We start from the raw sequence: 24,620 nt of genomic DNA, 5'->3' as shown, positions 1-24,620 counted from the left end.
CGTTTCACTACCAAAAACAAAAAAAGGAGATTAACGCGTGCGGACATCGTCGATGAGTCGCGACCTTCGATCCGCAGGGCCGTGCTGTGGCCAGCGGCTACCGCGTCACAACTTTATCGGTGCTGCCAGCAAGGACGGACCCTCCAACCGCCGCACCGGGTGATCAAGGTTAGCAGGGGGGAGCGTTTGGTTGACAGCAAAACATAAACTTCAAACGGTGACCTCACATCCGGTATCCGGTGGAGAGATCATGCGCACCACGTGGTCATCTCGCGAGAGACGAATGAACGTTTGGCGAGGCAGTGAGGAAGCTTCGTGAGCTGGGCTCTCACGTGGTGAGCCCGTGAGTGAATGCACAGGAGGCCGTGAAGTTTCGGGCTGCTCGATGGCGAAACAGTTCACAAGGCGGGTTTCAGTCAATCGAGAGCCGTGATCCTGACCGCGTGTTTCGCATCCTGTGCGTCCCTTCGATTGGCACTAAAAATTTACGTCAAATCGTAACCGGACGGGATCTCTCAGTGTGTGTGTGTGGATGTGTGCCGAAGTGAAGTTTATTCTCCCCGAATGGAATTGACCCAATTTCGAATGATTTGTTGCTAACGTGTGCCGCCCCGTGATAGCCCCGCCGGAAGTGTGACCTAACTCGTGTAGATAGCAAAGTGAGGGTGGGAGGGGGGACAGCAAAAAATCGAATCCCCCCATACAAGTGTGGCCAAGAGCTGTGACCATGGAGGCGGAAGATGAAACGGCGCAATTCATGACGTGCTTACTGTGACCAATGGATTATAAAAATCCTTTACGGCCTGTCGGAGTGAAGGTGAACTGCCCTTAGGTGTGCAAAGTGGACCCGTTTTCGAGGCTGTGATTTTACCACCAACCAGAAAAAAAAAACGGAGGGAGAAAAAATTCAATCCCTTCTGACGGAAAATAAAACAAAACGGAGCAGCAACAAAAACAAGGATATCGAAATACAATGGGCTCGGAAGGATAAAACAAACACGTTCCGGTCCGGTCCGTTCGCAAGTGTCAAGCTGGAACAAATGAATGACTACTTTTCGCAATAAAGGTATCCGTTCTCTGTCCCTTCCCATAGCACCCCACATACGGACATCGGGACCATAATTTGGTCCAACTTTCCCGGGGCGTTGGAAAAGGATAATTTACTCGAAACCACCGTCGTCGGCTGGGGTCGGTTAATTTTCAGACCACCACCGACCGGAGGCTGTTTGAACGAAAGTAACGTATTTCACGCTTCGGGTTAGCTTTTTTGGCTTTCTTTCTTCTCCTGCCCGTGGCCTTCGGGCCGTTCGGGCCTACCGCCAAGTCCTTGGCCGGTGTCAGTGGTTGTGTTTGCTAACCGGTGCCGTTCACAATGGGCCCCGCAACACCGGGGCGAAAAGTGGAAAATCATCGGCCGGGTTTTTTGGCTTCGAAAATTGTTGCAATATTTGTTGTGCGCAGAAAAACACGACACGTGGCGTAGCGGAACAGCCGTGGCGTTGGTGGGTGCTGGCAAAAGTCAAACAAACAGCCCGCACCGATAAAAGCCTCCGGCTCTGAAGTGATTTCCATTGGCAGCCGAAAATAACACGGGCAAAAGCGAGTTTGCATTGCGACCGGCCCACCGATCTGGCGACAATACGCCAAAGCTTTCCAGTTAAGCCTCGGAAAATGAGACAGGCATTCAATTCGATGCTGGATGGGCAAAAGAATAAATCGTTGCTTCCCGCGAAGTCGCACGAAACGGAACGGTGGAAAAGTCTTTGAAGTTTTTCATCAATCAGCCCCGTCGACCGTGGTCTCGGCGAGGCGCAGGTGACGAAATTGATTGCGGAATTGATTGCCATCGGGTCGCTTGTTTGCTGCCAGTTAACAATTTGCTCTGATTCTCTCTTTCCCCCTCTCTGTGTGTCTCTCCATCTGTGTTCCGCTCGGAAGGCTTTCTTTTTATGGCCCCCTCAACAAGTGACGTATTTATGTCACACTCATTTGTTTATTGTCCCGATTCCGTTCCGTTTATTATCGTTGCCGTTTTCCGGCTGGCGTCGGCACAGCAATACGTGCAATTTGCTGGGTTGTTTTTTATGCTTCGTTTCGGAATAATTTTACATTGCCGCTTGCCGATGTCATGTTTATGCAACAATTCGCTGGCGGAATTGAGCCATGCAAAGCCAGCTTACTGGTGAATTGCTGAAAGGTCAATGAATCTTTTGAATTGCAATCATCCGTCAAGAATATGCGCTGGGGTGGCCCACCAGCCAGGCAGCATTGCTATTAATTTTCAAGAAAACGAATGGTTCAGTGAACCGCTTCGCTGTTCGCCCAGGGATTTGCTAACGTTCCGGAATCCAGCTGGCCATTTTGTTGACAGAGAAACAGAGAGTATGAAAGAGATAGATTGAAAAAGAGAGAGAGCAAGAATTAAATGGAAGAGGCGCATCTCGTATGGATCAACAGCCTGATCGATTTCGCATTATCGCCTGGCGAAAGGTTTCAATTATGAGTGAATTGATAACACCCATCGGGGAAATCAGTTTTGTGGGTTTGAATCCTAACGTTTTTTGGGGCTCTTCACGCCGTAACAGATTACACCATTAAGAAATCAAACCATTTGTTTATAATGTTTAATTTTGATAATCACTTGTACTAATACTATACTTTTCAAGAAGAAAGTTAAACTTCAAACCGGTTTCATTTAAACATACGAAAAGTTTAGATTCGTGAAACTTTATCGCTAACGACATTCGCAACCACGTACGGGTCCAAGGGTCAAACGATGTGTATGCTGAACCTTTTCCTAGCGGAAGGTGGCACGTTCTATCTGTTCCGTTTTCCCCTCACCCTCCCCACCGTTGAGGACCTTCTGAGTGGGAGGCGCGGTCCCACTTTCTTCGTACGCCACGCGCTCAACTGATTGTGAGTAAACAAAGAGCTTAACTTGTGAATTGTGGGTCAGCGAGGCAGCGTGATCCCGATGATTGGATTCGGCAGTAAAATCGCTAGAATCTACGAGCGGAATAGTAATGAGACTATAAACGATTCATTTTCCGGCCCGGCCCAGGAAAGGAGACCAGGATGTAGCCAAGGCGAATACTAATCGTGTGCCGGCATTGTGGAACATGACGAGGAAAAAATGGGCCCCAAAAAAGGGCCTAGTTTTATTATGAATTCCAAAGGGAGTCGTTAGCGTAATGAATGGTCAGTTTTGACACTTTGAATGAATGAATGTTTATTACTTGGGTGAGCGGCCACAGAAATGGTATCGTTCCTTCGCAAGCGCTGCAATTGAGGGGAAAGCTTCTTCAAATGGCAATTTTATGAATGAAGCACCGCCGAATTACTAAACAGTTACTGTACTATTTGGAAACAAGAGCTCTTTCAGAAGGCACCCCGAGTTGATTGAAGCAGATTAAAAGAAGCGATCCATTTTGTTTGGAAAATTATAACACATAAGTTACTTGACCGATAAAAATGCCATCGGTTTAATTTCGCCAGGCCTCGTTTGGCTCGGTTACGTGCCACCTAAAGTGGGCCCGGGCTCATAACAAATCTCTGCGGGATAGCTGCATCATGAGCATGGCGCGAAATTGGGTGTCCTTTTTATCATTATTATTGTCAGCAACTAAAACACTTCGAAGCGGATTAACCATAAACACGGCCGTCTAACACGATTTGTGTTAAACCGCCCGGTGGCGTTGCAGGTGTCGTCCGTGTTCGGCACCAACGGTGGCCCACACTGGGTCACGAGGTTGGACCCTCCCGGGTGAAAGTTTTGTCAGCCTGACAAGGGGTTTTACTCATTATTTATACGACTGTACGACCCGGGGCTTGGTTTATGGCCAGCCGTTTACCCACAGTGACGGTTTCCCGTAGCTTCCGGGCACTTTGAAGTGCCCCAACCGGGCAACGGACGGGACAGCAGCTTGTCACGTTCGATGGTGTACCATAAATTATGAAACTCATTATCGCACATGTTGTGAACAATTAATTCAATTATTGTGTCATCGGAAAACATAAACGCTGGTGCTAACTTGTGCCACCGAGGGTTTGTGCCAGTGTGGTGAGAAACATCCCGGAACGATTACTGCATCGCACTAGCGACGGTCACGGTGTACCATCACGGTTTGGTGACCATCACGGACCATCGAAATTACCTTTGGATTGTTTCATTATGAATTGTGGTCATTAAATGTTTAGAAAATACCGTCCGCTTCACTGACCGAGACCACCGCCGACATTAAGTAGCCGGTTTTTGTGTTGGGGTTACTAACAGACGGCCGGTCAGCAGCACGCGAACATTAATCACCGAGTTGCGTTTCGGTAAAGTTCTCAGCAACGCGCCAAACGGTCACGCATAATGCTCTGGTCGCGCTTTAATGCACAGTTTCATTGTGTTGAAAATTAATGGTCTGTTATCATTTTTGCCTTAAAATTGTATTTTTTTTTGTCTTGGCTCCGACAACCGGGTGAATAGAGCGGTTCGGAAGGTAAAAAGTAACTCACAATAATACCCGTCATTAATTAGCATTTTCCTAGAATTTATCGCCCAGCTGTTGCGGCAGGCTTAGGACTAATTTTATACAATATGTTTCACTGTGGCGAAAAACTAGTTTAATTCACTGAAAAATGATTTGGTTTAATTTATATCAATCTTCTTTAACGTATTTTTCTGTTCTTTTAATAATTCCTTCATATGAACTACAGCACAAGGATTCCTTTTAATTAATTATACGAAGGCACCAACTTTTAAGCTGACCTGTCGTACAGCAGAAGCCAAGAGCAGCCTTGCTTTGCAACGTTTAACATTCCCACTTTTAAATAAAACAAAAACTTCCCTTCCGAATCGTGCATCTTTATGCACATTTCCAAAACTTCCCCATCAAGAGCAGTGCTGCACCTGAGCAAAGTGTTGTCGGCCATGGGCGAAAACTTTCGTCAAAGTTCTTCACTCATTTTTCCTCTTCACTCGGTATCGCCCGAACTCATAACCAACGAGGAAGGATCGAGACTACCTCGTAATGGCTTTATCTGACGATAAGTAACGCAACGATACCGTCACTGATCCATGAGCTGAGCAGTTTACGATGTGCTTTTGTCCGTCTACCGTACCGCATACCGACCACTCCCAGGTAGCTTCCTCCATCGGCCGTCTCAAAGTGTCAGCTGTCGTCTTAATTAAGCCTCTTAGTCGGCTGCTTCCGTTGGTAGTACGAAAGAGAAAGCTTCCCGCTGTAATCTGCTCCGTCGTTTTCTGCCATCAGCCGAGACGGCAGAAGATGGCAGAAAGTGGCAGAGTTTGCCGTGAACCTTCGGTTCCGTCGAGTTTTGGTGGCCTAATCGAGGGAGTGCCCGAGCATCACTAACCACCGGCCGTCATACGTAACGTGCATGACAATCTAATTACTCTGTAGAAGTAATGCCACGTCGGAAGTCTGGCGATTATATGCTTCTGAGGAGTAACCACTGCCCTGTCTTCGCACAAACCGACCACGTGCCAACATTGAACAAGTGGTCAGTGGCCGTGGTTCCTGTCTTTGCGCCCGAGTCCAACCAACGTGATTGTGGACGATGTCCGCCACAAATCCGACCGGTGAACGGTGGGATACATTTTCTGTCACGTTGAAAGCAGTCACACCTTGAAGAAGCTTCTTCCTTGTGTCCTGGAACCACTCGCACCAGCTCCATGAAGACGCATCCGGTAGATCTTAATTCAAATCCTCGCAACTATCGAGTGCTCTTGTCGTGTTTCAAGTGTCTTCGCTTCAATCCTTGATCCTTCCCCGTGGGCGATGGTGAGAGTTTTGCAACACCCGGCCCTGTAATGGCATTTCTCCCCTACGAAAGTGCCACCACATTGCCACCAATTAGCTGGCCAAAGTTCTTTTCAAAAGTTTTCCTCAACCTGGAACACTGGACCCTGAAGGACCCTGAAACTCGCTGAGACTGGGCTGCGTTGCTGAACTATCATGACACACGGGATAGGAGACAGCCACGGGAGAAAAAATAACCGTCTCCATGGCTTACTTCAATGGTAACGCTTTGCTCACCATCGAAGGGTGCTAATTAGTAGCCAGCTTCGAAGGTGGACCGACCGTTGGCCGTGACTACCGTACGAGTTGCGGTATCATGTTGGCCAACTTTTGGGCAACTTTTTCACTCCAATGGCACCCCCGAGTGGCTGGAATAGATTGGGACACAGAAAGCGAAAAAGGACCACTGTGCCGAAATGATGAAAGTTGAAAAAACAAGTTGTCACCATCACAAAGGATACTTTCGTCAGCTGCGTTCTGTTCTGGGCCGGCCGGCCGACCGGTGTCTTTTCGGCCCGTTGCCATGTCCCCACGGCTTTGGTACGGCATTAATGAAAAATGAGCTCCCACCAAGGGCGCGGTTTCGGTTGGTCACACCGGCGAGACGTCTACTTTTTGGCTGTGGCCTCTTCGTGGATGTCAGGACACGCAAAAATTGCAACACCGAAAGGACCATAATCCTGGCAACACCGGTGCCTGGTGGGCAAACCACAGGACTTCCCGTGTTCTGTCGCCACGGAAGACCCACTTTTTGTCCAGTTTTGCATTGCAAGTATGGCTTTGAGTGGAACCATTTTTAAAACTTGTACCACTTGATGGAAGCCATTTTAATCTACACCACCGAGGCCTTCGTGGGATTTCCGAAATATTCTACCTAAAGATTACGGGCATTACCACGTGGCGCGTGTGGCTTCCTGTTTCGCTGCTTGAAGATTGCCGGCCGATTTGGCCAGCCGTGTGGTCCTGCGGTGCACACACAAGGCTCGCAGTAAACAGTTCCATTATGCAAAGCGTTAAAGTGAAACTCTGCCAAGTCCTTGGCCTTGAGCAGTGCTGGCCAGCAGTGTGCTGGGCAGGACTCTCGGAAGGAGCAACTTTGTTGCTCCGAAGGCGGAATGAGATTTCTTGGAATGCTTTCGCTTTCTCGTCCGGCCCGGGCCTGGAGCTTTTATATGTGGTGGCCGGTGTGGCCATGGCCGGCCCCATTGCTGCTCGTATTGCGTAACACGAGTCGCACGAGCGCGCTGCACGGGCAGCAACACAGCGAGGACATTCCGGTTTGCCTCGACGAGCGGTTTACTTTGCAAATCGACCCATCTGATAAGCCACTGCAGGCCCTCGACAGTGTGATGGTGCATTGTGTTCTACAAATTCTCTGATTTTTTTCCCTCTTGTCCTTCCGGTTCTCTCTCTCGCTCTCTCCCACAGACTACGATGCCAACGGTCGGCCAACTAGCAGCATGAGCATGAGGCAGCTAGCGGTGGTGATGATTATTTTAAACATAAATTACGGTAAGTAGGGGGCAATTCACAAGTTTTCCCGTTTTGCCAACCACGCCCGGTCGGGCGCCAGCCGTATTGTCCGCACTCGCAGCCGATGTCTTACCCATGTGACCGTTCGAGCAGAATGTTGCACGGAGCGTGGCGTACACGAGTTGTATTTTGTTAGCGCACTGCAATTTCGTTTCCATTTCCTAGCGCCCACTAGGGACCCCACCGCGGTGGCTTGGTGGTTTCGAGCCACAATTTTCACCGGAAACACTGACATGCGCGTCCGTCGCCGATGGGCGCTTTACTTCCGCCCGTTGCGTTGCGTAACGAGCGGATGAGTTTCTGGATCGTGCGTAGCGTTTCGGTTCAGTTTTCGCTCTTCTCCAGTTGCACTGGGCTCAGCCTTACTATCGCTTACCTACGGTTCCATCTTCGTCTGTAAGATGGTGGGTACTTTTAGAAGGAGGAAGGTTTTTGTAAGAAAATTGAATTAATATGCTCGATGGAGGCGCCTGGTGCTCGGAGGACTAATGTGCTTCGAGTGCACGCGGAACGAGCGAAAACAATCCGCTCAGCTGAGCCGGGTGCAGGTCGTGTCCGCAGTTTTCGGTCACAGCGAAAGCCATTTTCTTTTACCGATTAGTCCAAAAGCTAGCACGGCCATCAGAATTGAAAACGGTAATGGTAATTTGATTCAAATCGTACTTTCTCAAATAAAGATTGTTCTGACGGAATGGCGATGCCCGTGATGCGTTTCATCGTTCGTGGCACGAAATGGCACACCATGGTACATTATGCAAATCGGGTGTGCCAAATCGGGAAATGGGATTGAGCTATGGTTGCCGAAGCTTCTGAGCTGTGCTATGCTCATCGACCGAGCACTGAAATAATATGCAAAAATTGCATGCGAATGCGGATGAGTAACACAACGGATCTGCGTATTCGCTTTATGTGATTTGTTTCAACTTAATGGAAACAACGTTCCTCCCTGGAACGGTTATAAATAAGTCGTGGTAACGTACAACAAGTACTCAAAAGAAGCGCGCGAGCAAAAAGTTAACCACCCGAAGAGGGTATCCACCGCCGGAAAAAACACCCGATATTTTGCTGACTCGACAACCCTTGGCAAATAAAATGGTGGCCCCAAAGTCCCCAAATGTTCCACTTTTAAACTCAATCTGCCTGCGTAATTGAACCGTGACGCCGGTGCGTGTTTAATGGCACATGGCTTAGCCGTCCTGGAACCAATCCGCAACCCGCGACCAAAAAAAGGATTATGCTTGTTAATTTGAACTCCATCCGTCCCCCGTAAAGGTCGCCTGCACTGCTCCTACACGATGGACATCGATGAACCGCACACGTACACACCACCGAAGCACTACTTCCAGACGTCGTCCTTCGACGAGACGGAGCTGGACGACGAAGCGCTCGCCCGGAACCCGCTCGACCGCGGCCCGTACTTTGACATTTCGGCCTCGCGCAACATCACCGCCCTCGTCGGCAACACGGCCTACCTGAACTGTCGCGTCCGGAATCTGGGCAACCGGACGGTAAGTTCCCGCGCTCCCGGGGCCCGGCGAATGATTTAATTAAGAACGATCCCCTTTCGGGTTTCTGCTGCCCAACAGGTCTCCTGGATCCGGCACCGCGATCTGCACCTGCTGACGGTCGGGAAGGCAACCTACACCTCCGACCAGCGGTACCAGAGCGTCCACAATCCGCAGCTCGACGACTGGTCGCTGAAGGTGAGTCGTCGACGCACCGTTAAAAGAAACGGAGCAGGGTCTTGTCGCATGGTAATTACAGCGTCGGCCCTCCGGTCCCAAAACCGGACCTTCCGCGCATAATGGGAACGATAAAAATAAATTGAATTTAAGCTGGCAGAAAATTAACCCACGTTAACCCGTCCATCCGACGACGACGGCTACGGGTCCCGATGTGACCCCTTTTGGGCCGGCACTAGTGAGCGAGAGAGAGAGAGAGATAGATAGAGTGATAGAGACTGACATCCGATGTCTGCTGGCTTGAGGCACCGCGTAGTATCGGCTTTCCCCGGGGAGGTCACAAAGTTAAATGGAAATCGCTATCCGGGCTCTCTATCTCCGTCATGGGAACCACCCGAAGCAAGGACCGCACTGTCCTGGTTAATAGCTCATGTATCGCATCGCTGGCCCACTTGCGGGGTTTTTGGGAGTGGCGATAGATTTCGGGGTCGCTGTCACAGTCACAGGGTTTGGGGCAGATTGAAGGTCGACCCATCGCTTCACGGAATGGCGACGTTTTTGTTAATTCTAGCACCGAATGGGGTTCTGGGGCTCCTTATGGTCTTAAAGCACCGGACACTCTGAAAATCGAATCGGTCGGACCACATGAAGGTCGCAAGTGACGTAAATAATGCCCAGTATTCCAACGGGACGTACATTTCTTCTTCGCCACTTGACCAATTTTCTAATCCACTTCGTTCCAGTACGGTCCCGTTCCGGAGTCTTCCGGAGTTTGGCTTAAGATGCTTATCGATTAATTTATTGGCACACAAAATGGCGACAACAGCGCCAGAAACTGGTTGGGGTCGCTTCCGCAAGAGGCAGCCCAGTGAGAGGGAAAGAGAGAGAGATTGAAGTGATAAATATTAAGACACAGTTACGGAGGGAAGTGCCACGCGACAGCCACAATAACCAATCTGCTCCGGGCGTTTCCCGGGCCCGATTGCGGGAAATGGGCTGGAAGTGATGGAACGTGCCTGTCTGGCTGGCTGGCTAAGTGTCTGAAGCCTTACGTAAAGGATCAAAACTCGTCCCGCGTCTTGTAGCCGCGTCGCACTTTGGAATTCGTGTTTACTAATCGCCGCCACGGCCCGGGGGCAGAAAAACGCCGGGAACTCCCGAAAGTGCTGGCGTTAGCCCCGGGAAGGACACTCCGGGGCTCGTCCGGATGAGATAAATGGTGAGCGACGCTTCGGAAGTGGCAAGGGCCGGGTGCGACAGCAAATACGCCAGTATTAATCACTACACCAAGTGACTAATGGGTTGCGTTTAGCCAGAGTTTAATTGCCACCATCCGCCGGATGGGGTGGCGTCGGAAACCGCAGGCGGGACCAGCGGAAGGACTCTCGAAAGAAAGGGACTCAAGACGCGCGCCCGGACATAGTGGACCGCTCCTTCGGCTTCATCTTGGGTGCAATAAAACTATTATAAACAGGGAAACATTACACCGAGTGGTCCACAGCGCCCTTCCGTCCGCCGACGAAGGGTCCTTGGCCGGGTCGATGATAAATGAGCTGCTCAGTCCACGCTGCCGAGTCCTTCCGATCAATCCATCTTGTCAGCGACCGTGGGCGCGACCCGGTTCGTGGAACGGGCGCTTGGTGTTACCTTATCTTGGGCGTCCGCCGAGCATCTAACGCGGTGCAGGACTCGAAATGGGTGAAGAAATTATGCTTTTATTCATCACTCACCCGGTAATCCAATCTGGCCACACACCGCTGCTAGGATGTGGAGGGTATCTACCTCACAAACGATGCAGATTGCTGTTAGAATCCCGTTTTGCTGTTGGAATCTGATTGGACGAAGCGAAGCAAACGCTAATGAACGTTGAATCGACATCTGAAGGGGAACACGGAGCAAACGCGAAGGGCTTGGCCGGAACTATGAAACTCTCTGTAGTTTGATGGATAAAATCTTTAAAGAGTTGAACAAATTTTAAATGAACAATTCATATTTAATATAACTCTTTATTTCGATGATTTAACTAGAATTTACAGTGCAATGCGGCATCCATCTCAACTATTGGCGTTAGAAGGTGTCCACGGAGTTCTTTAGTTCAACAAATAGCCTAAAGTCTCATGGTGCTAGATCAGACGAATACTTGGTGGTTGCGGAACGATCTGGGTCGAGTTTGTATCGAATTGATCACAAATCGATCCCGAAAATCAATCGTCAATCAAAATGGATTTCAATGGTCCTTGCGATATTCCGGCAAGGGTAATAAGATCTCGGATTATCAAACGACGATTTTGAAGCATCAATTCATTGATTTTAAGGACGAATAGTTCAACGCGGGATACCTCATTTTTAACGCTTTCTCGACTATTTATGAACATTTTGAACCACTTACAAACTCTTGTTTTCGGTAGAGCTTGCTCACCGAAGGCCTTCTGCAATATTTTCAACCTTTTTGGCGGTAAAAATTTTATTCCGCACAAAAAATTTAATGGAAATGCGCAGTTGAATAGCTTCAAACATTATGCGAAACAAAGAACTTTTAAGTTTAACTATATCGCAAATGCTAATTAGCATTTTGACGTATAATTTGATTCAGATGTTGGTGACAGTGATTGACGTCGTTTTCAAGCACTTCCCGAACGAGTCCGAATTCCAGTAGCCAAAGTACTGAGTGATTGCGATTGTTTGGCTGTGCTGCTTCGCCTGAAAAACGTGGCCCAACATTTTGTGGAATTAAATCATTCATCGTGGCCACCCATTTACGGTGCTGGTTCGCGTGAACGGGCTGAGTCGGGCCGCAAGACGCCAACCCCCATTAGACCGCGCCGGGGTGGAAGTCTGCTGAGCGATACCGAATAAGCCACCCAATAACACCCGGCACCCCCATGCTGCGGTGGTCCAAACTGATCGTCCCTTATCGATGGGACGATCTAGCTAATTGCCCTTTTGCCCTTTTCGGCCCAGGCTGGTTGGCCGGTCGGCCGGAAGCAGGAAACGAGCGGAGGCCGCCTGGCACGTCCGCCGGAGGTTAGTAATTAGTGCAAGGATGGGCCGTCTCGGTCGCTGGTCGCCGCCGCTGCAAAGATGGACACGAAAGTGAAAAGATAAAAACCGATACAGGCGCGCGGCCGAAGCGAGACGATGGCCGCCGAAGCGATCGAATGTCGTCCGGCGCTGGCCCCGGGTGAGATGGTATCTGCTGTGCTGGAACTACCCACCCCACTTCCGAGGCTCCGATTCCCGGGGGGCTGGTTATGTTATCCGAATCAGTTGGGTGTGAAGATAGGGTAACCTCAAACTTTCGCGTTCGTCGGCTAGCCACGGCCATCTAACATCGGAACAAATCGATCCCGTAGGTCGCGTGGAGGTCGAATACGTCGTCAAACGGCGCAGAAGGAAGCGGTCTGGAGCATCAGTCGGTCGCTTTCGACTCTAACGCATGTGGAAGCCATTTTGGGATATCCTCCTTACTCCCGGCGTGAATCCCGGTTCGAACGAAAAGGTCGAACCCCGAGGGAACTCCCGAGGTTGTCCCCGGGGGAGGCGAGCTGATCGGCAGCTGATACTCATCGTGTAGTCCTGGTGGCGCTCCCGGTGGCAATTGATTGGGTGGTGGCCAAGCAACAACCTTAACGTCGGGTCCCGGGGAATGTCGTCTGGTGACGAGCATAAGACACGAATCGCTACACTACAGCTCTATTATCGCCCGGCCTCTGTTATCACCTGCCGGAGGCCCGCTTCGCTGACATCGTGGCCCGGTGTTTATGGCCACCATCCGTTTCATGAGCTTCCGCTTCTTTGCTTCTCGTCCTTTCGCAGGTGCTGTACCCTCAGCAGCGGGACTCCGGTGTGTACGAGTGTCAAATCTCCACGACGCCCCCGGTCGGCTACTCGATGACACTGTCGGTCGTTGGTAAGTACAAGGACTCGGATATTGGTTGATGGCAAAACACGGCTTCACCACGATCACGGCAGGCGCAAGACACCGACCCCGGCGATTTGGGGATTCTCTTCTCGGTTCTCGGCGATAGCATTGACTTGGGCAGCCGTTGTTCTGCGTGCTGCCCACCGTTTCGGGTGGAATTCTCGATACGCGAAACAATAGGGGCGACCCCAGAAAGCTCATTCCCGGTTCGACAATGGTACCGGTTTCATTTGTCCAATTTCTTCGCTCCGCCCCCGGAAAAGGGGCAAAATAAATTGAGTCCGAAGAAAAGAAGTCCATCGAGTTCACGTAACCATCTGAAAGCGCCGCAGGACTCGGGACGAAAATGAAGTTCCCGTTCCGGGCCCCAGGGCTGTGTGTGGGCGAAATGGAACAATAGGGAATCACGGGAACTCAATACCGGGCCCGGCAGCGGCAACATTAGAACGCACTTTTGCCTCCCATCATCATCATCATCATCATCATCGCTCATCGCTCATCGCTCATCGCTCATTGGCACCTCATTGGCGGGAAGAAGTTTCGTAAGGACTCCATCTGAATGGCCATCCTCAATGTTTACATAAAACATGGTGCCGCGCTACGCAAAATTTTCAATCTTCCGCCACTTAATCGCCCACTCGAGCGCGGTGGCACCGGGTGTGTTCGGGTTGGGTCCTGAGCTTCCACTTCCTGCGGGGCGGTCCCGCCCACGAGTGGCCCTCCGTGAGCGGGCAGATTCGTTTGCTCCGCTCCCGGAAAGGTTACGACCCGGGAAGAAGGACCTTCCTGACCGGTGCCTCCTACAGCCTTCCGCGCGTCGACGGGCGAGAGCGAGCGATTCTGAATAAATAATGTATTCCCCGTCGGTCCGCCCGTCCGCTCGTCGCCAGCCTCCGGGCTCCATGATTGGCTGTCTTACCGTAATAAATCTTAATGCCTTTGGAGGACGCAATCACGCAATAAGCTCGCCATCTACGGGGACGCCGGGAAAGCGGAGAAAGCCCCGGGGCCGGGTCCGGTGCCCACGACGCGTGTGTGATTTACTTCGTGCCCTTTCTACCGGCCTTCCAGCCCCGGCCCCAATAACGCGGAAAATGGAAAATAAAAACGGGGAAGACGCAAAACGGACACGATGTATCCTTCGTTATCAGGTGACAGTTTTGCTGACCTGAGCGACCTCTTGCACCTCCCCCCCTTCCGGTGGCGATAAATATTTCGCTTCGCTTTTAATTAAACCCGCGACCCCCCGAAACTGGGTCAGCCACCGCCATCGTGCCTGCCTGCCTCGGTGGAGAATGATGTTAACTTGCTTGGCCTGGCCAGCTGTCAACTGGCAGATGGCCGCGGTCACAACGACCTGTGGAGGCGCTGTGGCTGTAACGCGACGTTTGACAGCCCGTAACGCGACCAGAACCGGAAACCGGACCCACTTTTGGGGGGGGCCGTAAGTCGATTACTGGCTTCTTTAATCGCTTCCTGCTGTTGCTGTTGTTCCCGGTCCCGGGGTTAAAGCCGGCCGGGATGTTGGATGTTGGTAAAATGATTAAACACCGTCTCACAGTCGCAGGCCATCGGTGGCCATCGGTGGCTGGTCGTTGGGCCAATGACAGGAAAGGATTAATTAGTGTCCCTACCGTTCGGGAAAGGGCGAATTTATTCATAACTGGTCGTAGCGGCGTTTAGGCGACGTTCGTGGTGATGGTGGGCTATGGGAAGAACATTTCGCAGGTAAGGAATTCTAGAAGGCTTTACCCGTGGGCGATGGAAAAATGCAAAGTAATTAAAAAGCCACCTTTTTTCAAAGGAACATTCAGGATTTTCAGCGAAGCATTATGACACTGAAAAGTCAAAAGTTCTGATCAAACGAGCTTTAATACATTTGGGTCCAACTATTTGACTGTCATGTCGTCAGTCGTAGTAGACCTTGAATATCATTCCGCAGGACTCCATACTTTTCGCTTCTAAGCCTTGCCCACGCCTACTAGGATTAGGGAGCTGCAGCTCTCAACTACTTTTCAATCAATTATTTGAGGTTTATTAAAATTTCCATTGAGCCCTAAAAGCTAGCCAAATAATCCGCGCGCTACGAAAGGCTAAGAACCGAAGCCCCAAATCCTCCGCCAAATCCCGACAAACGTTTCGATAATGTTTTTCGAGAGGCTTGTAAATAAGACCACAAGCTGCACCGGGCTGTCAAAAACGCCGCGGGAGTAAATATTCCCCCCGTGGCTCCCGTTGCGTGAGCGGCCGGAAGGATAAGCAAGGATAGGGCCATCATTTTCTCACCCACTCGCCCGTGCGTTTCCATTTCCAGAGCCCCTCACAACGATCGTCGGTGGACCGGACCTATACATCGACACCGGTTCGACCGTCAATCTGACGTGCATCGTGCAGCATCTCCCGGAACCCCCGCCCCTGATCCAGTGGACCCACAACGGTGAGGTAAGTTAAACGGGGAGAAGCATAAAACACACCCATACACAACGACACGGAACGGGTCGAATCCGTAGGCCGATAATCCTGGGACCGGGCCGATAGCCGATAGGGACACCCCCGATCAGCGATGACCGGGGTTTCCGTGAGCGAAAGGGTTCAGCGGTTACCGGTGACTCAGCATATGTCCAGTGTCCCCGTGTTTGCCTTCGATTAGGCCCAGGAGGAACCCCAGGAGGAAACCCAGGTGCGGAGGTAGGTGCCGAAAGGTTCCGGTCCCTGCTCTGGATAATGGGTAGGCAAAGCAATCTTATTAAATCGGTTGGGAGGGTGGGGCGAAGGACCAAGGACTGGCGAAGTGAATCATACGCTTTCCTGGGCTCCCCGGACTGTTTATCGAAACTTTCTGTCCGCCTCCGGCCGCTCCCACGGGAAAGGTTGACTTTTTGTGGGCCCGGGAAGTCTTCGGGAAGTGGGTAAATATTGTTTCACTGTGCCCGTGCCCCCAACCCCCTTTCCCATTCCGGGTCGGCGGCAGGAGCCGCTTTTATGTGCCGATGTAACATCGGAAGGCAATCGATCGTTGCGGGTGAAGGGACGAGAAAATTGCCATTCAAGCGGCCGAATATGTTGCGAATCCGTGCGGAGTCGAAGGCACCGCAAGGAAGTTTCGAGGGGGACGAAACGAGACCCGATTGTGCCGCAGGGGCGCACTGTTAGTAGCTGTGGTTGGTTCTTTTGCGTTCCGGTGAATGCTGTGGCGGTCTAAAATGGCCGTACTCATTGATGGAGCCTTCGGGGGCCATTTGCTGATGCTATACGTAGATCATCGGGACTATTGGTAGCTGATCGAATGGAACATCTATTTATGTTTACAGAAAGTGGTTGCAACAAAAGGGTATCGATTTCTGAGTCTTCCACGAGATGTTCTTTGGATTGGACTGTGGGACACCCACTTTAAAACCCATTTCTGCTGGATGATGGTGCCCGTCAAGTCATGAAACAGTCAATAGCAAAACATAGGGAAACAAGTAGTTATTAAATTGGACAGGTTATGTAAAAGTGGCCTGCCATCCATTAGCCGTAGGCCCACTTTTGGACTCATTCACCCATGTGTTTAAGAAGCAGAAATCAATTCAGATCCATCTGAATGAAGGAACTTCTGTTGCGAGATTTCATTTGCATGGCCACTACAGGCCATAGGGCCCTCAATCTGAAAGGTAAAGGAGCACATCACATAGGATATTATTTATCATCAAATCGAATTGACGCTCCTGTGCTGTTATGCAATCATAGCTTGTTTGCTCTGAAATAATTCCTTCAGGCCAGTGGCTTCCGGATTACCTTTATCAATAGATCCTGTGCGTTCACTGATTCAGCATGTTCGATGCTAATGCTCGAAGATAGGTACTTACCATCTGCATAGCCGTAAAGAACTCTCAACTCGTATGCGCTTGTGTAGGTTTATTCTACTTTATTATATTTACTTTAAATTTAATCTCAGTACACATTTGAACTCTGCTAGACCGAAAGAGGAAAGCACCCTGAATCTCGTCCAATGGCCACAACAACAAGGGTCACGCAAATTAAAGTTTCGAGCCGCACCATAAAAAAATGATGCTCGGTGATGTAAACTTTTACCTACAACCGTGGGGCCATCGTGGCCAAGTTGTGTGTGCTTTTTCGGTCCTTTGTTCGGTTTTCCGCGGGCTTTGCATTTTTAAAACGTAATCAACATCCTTTCACAACTTTCGCTCATTTGGCTTCGGAAAAAAATGTGGTGCCGAAGGACCCGGTTTTCCCGTTTCCAGCATGGCCAGCCGTTGTAAACTTTAAGCTTGTGGATTCACTGACAAATTGCAATAAAATTAAACACCCCAAAGGGGTTCCGGTGCGTGTGACGTGTTCTTCTCCGCGAATGGTTGACGGTTATCGTTCGAGATGGTTAAAGGGCAGATTAAAGTTTAAAATTAAACTAACACGCACCAGCACCATACACACCGAAAGCCGCAGGACTTTTGACGGATTTGCTGATGACAGCAAAGTGCCTTGAAGCCATCTTCTTCTGGTCGCGTTTTTCGCGTCTCCCAACATCTGCCGCTCGGCGCTCGGTGTTGTTTTCGGACCTAAGCACCTCGCGAACGGAAGGACCTGTTGTTTACACAATCAGGGCCAGCCAGCCAGCCAGCGCGTGAGCCTATAAATTTGTAATTTATTTACAAACAGCGACACCGCAAGCGAGCCGTGTTTTGGTGTTGCCAAAGGATTTGTCGTAGGGCACGCGCCACCCAAACCGTGTGGCAAAGCAGGTAAACAGGATGCCGCGAATTTGTGTCGGATTATGTTTTGAATAAATTGCCAAGACACATCCTCAAAATACCCGTCCCCGTTCGCTAAAGTGGTGCCAGCGATTAGGAACGCCTTACGAGAGCGAGAGAGAGCGAGAGACAGTGGGACCGAATCTTGTTGAAGGCAAATAAAAGAAAATGCCTCATGTGGTTAAAACTTTTCGCCGGGACCCTTTTCCCGGGTGGGCCATTTCAAGACGCACCATCCCGTGACGCAATCCCCCCAGGGGTACCGTGGAACGGTGTAGAGTTTAGAACTTGTTCCTACACTCTGAGGGTCGGCGCGCAAGAACCCTTGCGTTGGATGGAGAAATGTAAACGTTTAAAGTAAAGTTAGTTCGGCTACGGCCCATGATCCGCTCAATCCACGATGGGACGCTTCCCGTTGTTTTTTCTTGTCGGTTACACTTCGCAAACGACCAAACGAGAACATAAAACTCAATTCGCGTGAGTTTTTATCGATAATTTCATTAAACACCTTCACCGACATCTGCAGTGCCCGAAATACAATCTCATCCGGCGATCAGTGCGCCCGTTGGAAATCCTTCGTCCCGTTCCGTTCCGTTCCGTGCTGTAATGATGCTTCTCTGTGTGTTGACCGCGCTCGTGTGCTGTTGTGCTGTATGTTTGCCGTTTATTACGCACAGGAAATTAATTACGACTCGCCCCGGGGCGGCGTGTCGGTGATAACGGAGAAGGGTGACATCACGACCTCCTACCTGCTGATCCAGCGGGCCCGCGGTTCCGACACCGGCAAGTACACGTGCCTGCCGTCCACCGCCAACCCGATCACCGTGCACGTGCACGTGCTGAATGGTAAGTGTCTAAGCGAATCGCCATCCCACCCAGATCCGATCCCAATCCCGTGACTCGTGAATTTGTTCAGCCACCGTGTTTGATGCTGATCGCGATGGCGCGATGCTGCGAGCCGGTTATCGGCCCGCACGCTGATTGTCTTTTGGAGATTATCGCGCCAAACGCACCGCAAACATGGGCCAAATTCGATTCACGTTCAAACACGCTTGTGGTCGGTATGGTTGGGTCTATCTTTCGGCTCCCTTTGCCATCCACAGTTCGTCGGTTCGTTTCCGGAGCAAGTGGCAACCCGTTTTTTTTGCGCAACCCGCAGAGGACACGGTTAGCCGAGCTTTAAAGGCTTGGGCGTTCAAACGATGGAATAGTTTTGGAAAAACAATAGATTTCCGGTCCAATTTGTGGCAGTTACAACAACGGATTGCCACTCCTGCAACGGGTCCTTTCGAAAGAAATTCTTCATCCCAATTCGAGCTTTCCTTTATTAGTTGCATTTGGTATGTGCAGCGCAACATAATGTTAAACGGGCGCCGAATGCCACCTTTCCAGAATGTGACTCGCAGAATGTCGATGAAATTAATTTTCTATTCACTTTTCACTCCCTTTTGCACCGCTGGCACCGGTTCTCCGTGCGCCGCCTGCTTCTCGCTGCACACGTCGCTGTCGTCCTCGCTGTCGTCCTCATCGTCGTCATCATCATCATCATCATCCTCAGGTGAGCACCCGGCCGCCATTCAGCGGGGCTGGCAAACGCGCAGCAATTGCGCCCTGCTGACGATGCTGTTCCTGCTCCTGATGGCGTTATCCGGCGTCCGCGGGACGGGCGTGCGATAAAATCTTTCGCATTTCCACTTTCGCGAGAAATAACTTTCGAATCCCAGGAAAATAATAACGGTGAAGAGCAAAAAAAAGTACACGAAACCGGAACGCAAACTCCTCGACTCGGAATGGAAATTGCCGGACGGAGTTTCGGGCGCAAATGAGTTTGCCTCTGTACATAGCCGCCACACCATAGCCGAACTCCCGGGGCCGGCCGGGCTGTGGTTGTACAGCGACAATTGATAGCAAATAGGGCCGACAGACCGAGTGGCCACCGCTGGCCGGAAACTAGTTACTTCACCCCTTATTTTTCTTCCCGTAGAATTCATTATCTTTTGGCCAGCTTCGGGATGGTAAATAATTGAAACGATCACATCATTAAGAGGCGGAAGCGAGAACATAAAAAATGCGCGGGGCAAAGAAGCAAATCAAAGCAGTGGGTGAAAACCGGGGGAAAACTCTTGCACTACTCCGAGGGAATCGAGCAAACGGTCGCTACCGTCTGCGCCGGGGACATAGAATTAGGCAGAACGAACAAAGAGCGAGCGATGCAAAACTTTTGGCGAGTGACGAACGCAAGGCACGCGACAGGACGGAACACTTATGGGAACACATGCAGCCAGCCCAGCCGGAATGGCCGGGCCAGCGAAGGACGAAGGAGCATCACTCGCGAGGAGTGCATTTTATGTCGGATTGTGAGGACAAACTTTAATTCGTTCCGTTCGCTGTTTAGTTTCCGAAAAAGACGATAGAAGCACACAATCAAGAGCAGCATCGCCGGCAACGGAACTCCGTTAAACAACGATCGAAAGAAGGTGCCAACACAGCGCTTGTGATTTAAATTTCAATACTAAAGTAAAAGTTATGCCCGTATGGTGGTGTCTCTCGATGGATAGTGGTCCGCGTTCGGTAAGAGATCGAGATCATTTGAAATCATCATCGTTTGGTGGAAGCGATTAAAACATTTCCAAGCGTACAAACCGCGAACACTGCGAAGGATTTCACCCACAGGACCAGAACGGGCGGCGTTACTTTTTGGATGTTTATTCAGGTATTAGTTATGGAGGTAAATACAAAAGTAAATAACAAAAAACCCAACGAAACGCTGCAATGGGCCGGGCAGCGAAGGAATCAGAAAAGGAGCAAAACTGTGGCTGGGAACCTTAACGAAACCTCTCTCGAAACTGTACATTCTGTTGGTTACACTTACATCTTGTCTAAATACACAAGAAACTGTATACATTCAATTGTTTTATTTGTCCCCGAGTTCTTATCATCTGAAGTTCCGAAAGTCGCCGTTCCGCAAGGTAGGTACAGCCTGAGCCAGTGTAAAACAAAAGGGGAAATGAATTGACAACTTCATGAAGCGAAACAGGTCAACACCTGGCCGGTGGCATCAGACGGAAAAAGTGCCGCCCATCGCAACATGAATCGAGAAACGTCCCGGTCCCTTTCATCTGTCGATGGTAAGCTTCTATTTCTGGACTGTGCTCCGGTGATACAGATCAAGACCGACACCGGTCAGTGTCGTCCGTGTGGCGTCATAAATCATCAACCTTCGAGCCGAGCACGGTGGACAGTAACGAACCGAACCGAGCCGCGTTACCTGGTCCTTCGGTCAACCCATTCGGGCGGGCTGCCACGTGGAGAGAGAAAACTTTCCACGAGCTCCATCCGCCTTGTGGCGACACTTCTTGACCGGGTTTTGCCGCTAGCTGGTGCTGGCGTACAGAGTGGACGACAAAGTTTTATTCTCCCAGCAACGATTTTTTATGTTCCTTTTCGTTCCTTTGGATTGTTTCCATCTTCCCCAGGCGAGTGTTCTTTTCTGCCGGTTCCGTTTCGAATCAGCCGGCGAGTGAGTATGTTGGCAAGTTGTCTTGTTGAATGCATAATTAAAGTCACGGCGGTCACGGGTCCCCCGGTGGGGTGGAAACCTCGGTCCATGGTCCATGTTTTTATGCCTTTAGGCTGTCTCCATCGTTTGCTTTCCTCATTAATTTCCCCCATTTTTTTTGCGCCTGCTACGGACGACGACGCTAGCGGCCGGCCACGTTTGAAGGTTGCGAGCCGGCTGAGCGGGCTTAAGCTGGAATTTATCTCCTGGCACTGGGACCATCGCCACAGCTGCGACCGGTAATTTAATTCAGTTTGTCATCTGCAGCATAACCGCGACGTCGACGACAACGGCAACGGTCGTCGTTGAGGTGCGATGATCTGCGTCGCCGCCGCTTCCGACGACGGTGGACGAGTAACTTTTCCGATGGATTGCCAACTCCGCACGGTTCGGCGGGAACCGCGATGTGGTTAATAAAGTGCAAAGGGGAATTAATTAATGGCGAGTAAACTCGTCGAGTCCGCGCGTCCAGCGGCTGCGGAGTGCCACCGGATGCGTCGGTATGCTTGCCGGTGTCAGGGAACAAGTTCCACCGACCACGAAGTGCAGTGTCGTAGGACCGTGGAAATCATTATTTAAAGCTATGCGCGAGGAAGTTTGTTTATCAAAATCCTTTTGTGAGCCCAGAAGAGGCGAGTGGATAAACTTTCCGTTTGATTGAATCGGAAGCGGGTTGATATCCGGCGTCAGGAGTGGCTTTGGTCAGGAGTTATCAATGAAAGTTATTAAATTTGATATTTGATGTTCCCCTTTAACTGATTCCGACACGTGGTTTAAGCAAACTTACCAATAATTTGTTCGTTGAAGTTTGTCCTTAAAATATTAAATGAATAAATCACTCGAAATAGTGCTAAAAAAGGGGGCCAAAGACAAAGTTATCGAAGCTTTAACAACAATCACAGATTTCTTTATGTTTTCATAAAGATGAATGTTTAGTTGGAAAAACAGATTACTTATCAGATGCGCCGGTGCCAGAAACGATCGCTAAATCCAGCCTCCGAAAGTCTGTTAACGAATCTCGCCTCGGGCGCTCCCTCGGATCAATGGCTCGGTTCGGCAGAACTTTGGCTAATCCTCTTATCAACTTCAACTCGTTATTAGTTCATCCAAAACGGGAGTTGATGGTGAACGTTATGACGAAACGAACCGGTGCCGTGTCAATTAATTCGGTCGACGCTAAGACGCTGTGACGAACCGGACACGGTTCGTCGTACGATCCGCGTGGAGCCACAACCGGCAGACTAAACACCGTTTTCCCGGGACGAGTCAAGTTCTGGGTGGGTTTTTTTTCTTCCTCTGGTTTTGTCCAAACCAAACTCTTTTCGTTTCAGTCGATCTAAAATTCTTCGCCAGCGCACTAATCCGCTTTAGAAGGCAAGCGGCAAAGACTGCCGTCTAATCTGCTGCTGCTGCTGCAGGATTCATTAGTGATCAGTGAAGTCGACTCCGGGTATTAAAGATTAGCTTACAAAGAGAACGATGAATTGGCAGCAGAATGGAGTACCGAGTTTTCGGATCGGATGAATTAATCGTTTCCATCAAGCGTGAAGGGAAAATTTCTTCCTTCCCCCAGGGGGGCGCATTCCGAGTTGAAGTTTTCCCGCCCTAGCGTCATATCCAAAAGAGAGGTGCTCTAATTGGGAAGCAGCATTTTTCTTTCATTTGACCTCCAAGGGGTCGCAGGATTCTCATTTAACAACGACAGCCAGCATTCCTGCTACTGCCGCTACCACGGGGACAGCAATTGGAGCTGTGGGAACAAAATGTTGGTGTCGGTTGAATTTCCCATTAATCGACTTACCGTACGCTTAATTAAATTCCGTGCCGGGTTCACCACGCCTCAAATCGTTTCATCGGTGAATGCAACGGTGTAATGGTAAGGTGCACAGCAGGTGCGATAATTTTGGCCCAAGTTCCATATTTTTCCTCTCCCGTTGCCCTTTTCTAATCGCAAATACCGATGGGTGGAAAAAATATGTGCGAAACATGCTTCGTTCCGTCATCGACTCATTAGCTCACCCGGGGAACTGTCCGACCAGGGAATGCGGTTGAAACGAACTTCAGGTAGGTGTTCCAAGAGGGAAAAAAAACGAAATGAAAATCAAATTTGCAGCCCACTATGTAGGAAAATTGTGTAATAAAATCGGAAAATTATTGAATTTTTTGCATGAAGTGGAAAATGCCGAACCAAATGTTAAATAAAAATGTGAAAATGTTTGATTAGAAGTTGCATGGAAGGTGCTTTCAGCTTCAACAACACCTGAAGTTTCAAAGTGCCTGAGAACCTTCTCGCATGGCACAGAGTTCTTGTTGAAGCGCTCGTCGATCCGACCGAGTACACCACAGCCATTCACAGTTGCTCCAGAAGACGTATCCGAACGTTTGTTTAGAAGTCAATCAATTTCAAACAAACTAACGAAACGAAGTCACTGCCGGCGACGAAACGGTTCACGTAGTCCTTTTATTTCCAACGAGCCGACCCCGGCACGCCGGAGCGAACGGAGTGACATTGAAGCTGGCAGCACATCCGTTGAATAAATTGACTTCTTGTTGAGCTGCACACCGTACCTTGGGCTGGCCGCCCGGGGAACGGATCTGCACCGAATGGGTCTCGATGTGACCCCCCAGGCGTCGGCGGAGTCGGATCTCCGGATCGTGAGAAAATGCTTGCTTTTCCAACGGCAACTGTATCTCATTTTCGGTGCCCTCCGCCCGCACCGTGACCACTTTGCATTCGAAGCGCTCGTGAAATCGATGTCATAAAATCGTAACCGAGTCCCATCTGTGTTTGGCCGGGTTTTTCTGCGAAGCGACATCGTATATCAAATTCCGTACGTGATCAATCCGCTGTCCTTCTCGCTCTCCCGCTCGAGACAGCCCTTCATTTGGCGTTGATCACACCTGATTAACATTTACGTATGACTTTTCCTCGCGAGCAGCGGTTTCACGTTTCAGCTCTTCAAGTGTACTTCCCATGCATTGGAAGATAAATGGCCCCAAATCAGGGACACGCGTTGGGTACGATTTTTCAGCCAACTTTCCGACAGCCAGCCTCGGAGCCGGAGACGCTCGCAACAAAACAAGGGCTCAGCATAAATGCAAAAATATGCCAGAATCGGCTGGAGTCAATCAATCGACGTCCATTTGTCGTGTGCAGGAGAGCTCGAGCGTTTGCGATTTACTTTTAACCCCAGACCGGGTGCGCCAGTCCTTCGCCCGAGGCCCTCCTTATGGCCATCCGTGCGGAACGTTTATTGCCCGCTGTTTGTGGCGGATCAGCCAACGGAGGATGCGTTTTATCCGCTAAAGGCGTATGATTGATTGCCGACAGATTAATCTGTCATGCAAATGGATCAAAAGTCC

General features: G+C 50.2%; 1 protein-coding gene across 1 annotated transcript; it reads left to right on the top strand.

Annotated features, from left to right (window-relative positions):
- Window positions 1-728: 728 nt before the first annotated feature.
- Window positions 729-19,375, top strand: LOC131208173 (zwei Ig domain protein zig-8-like). Its single transcript, XM_058200823.1, has 8 exons — window positions 729-1,066; window positions 7,239-7,322; window positions 8,616-8,851; window positions 8,930-9,046; window positions 12,842-12,935; window positions 15,262-15,389; window positions 18,376-18,544; window positions 19,257-19,375. The coding sequence occupies exons 1-8, from the start codon at window positions 1,045-1,047 to the stop codon at window positions 19,373-19,375; spliced, it is 969 nt and encodes a 322-aa protein (XP_058056806.1). The 5' UTR covers window positions 729-1,044.
- The last annotated feature ends 5,245 nt before the right edge of the window (window positions 19,376-24,620 follow it).

This window comes from Anopheles bellator, chromosome 2, assembly GCF_943735745.2.
Source record: "Anopheles bellator chromosome 2, idAnoBellAS_SP24_06.2, whole genome shotgun sequence".
Lineage (NCBI taxonomy): Eukaryota > Metazoa > Arthropoda > Insecta > Diptera > Culicidae > Anopheles > Anopheles bellator.
Note: the sequence above shows the minus strand (reverse complement) of the source record. Positions and strands in the feature narration are given on the sequence as shown.

Bases quoted from the DNA above. Each gene is read 5' to 3' on its own strand.
- LOC131208173 (XM_058200823.1), top strand. From the start codon at position 1,045: ATGACTACTTTTCGCAATAAAG. The intron at 1,067-7,238 runs GTATCCGTTCTC...TCTCTCCCACAG, and splicing joins GACTACTTTTCGCAATAAAG to ACTACGATGCCAACGGTCGG. The intron at 7,323-8,615 runs GTAAGTAGGGGG...TCCCCCGTAAAG, and splicing joins TATTTTAAACATAAATTACG to GTCGCCTGCACTGCTCCTAC.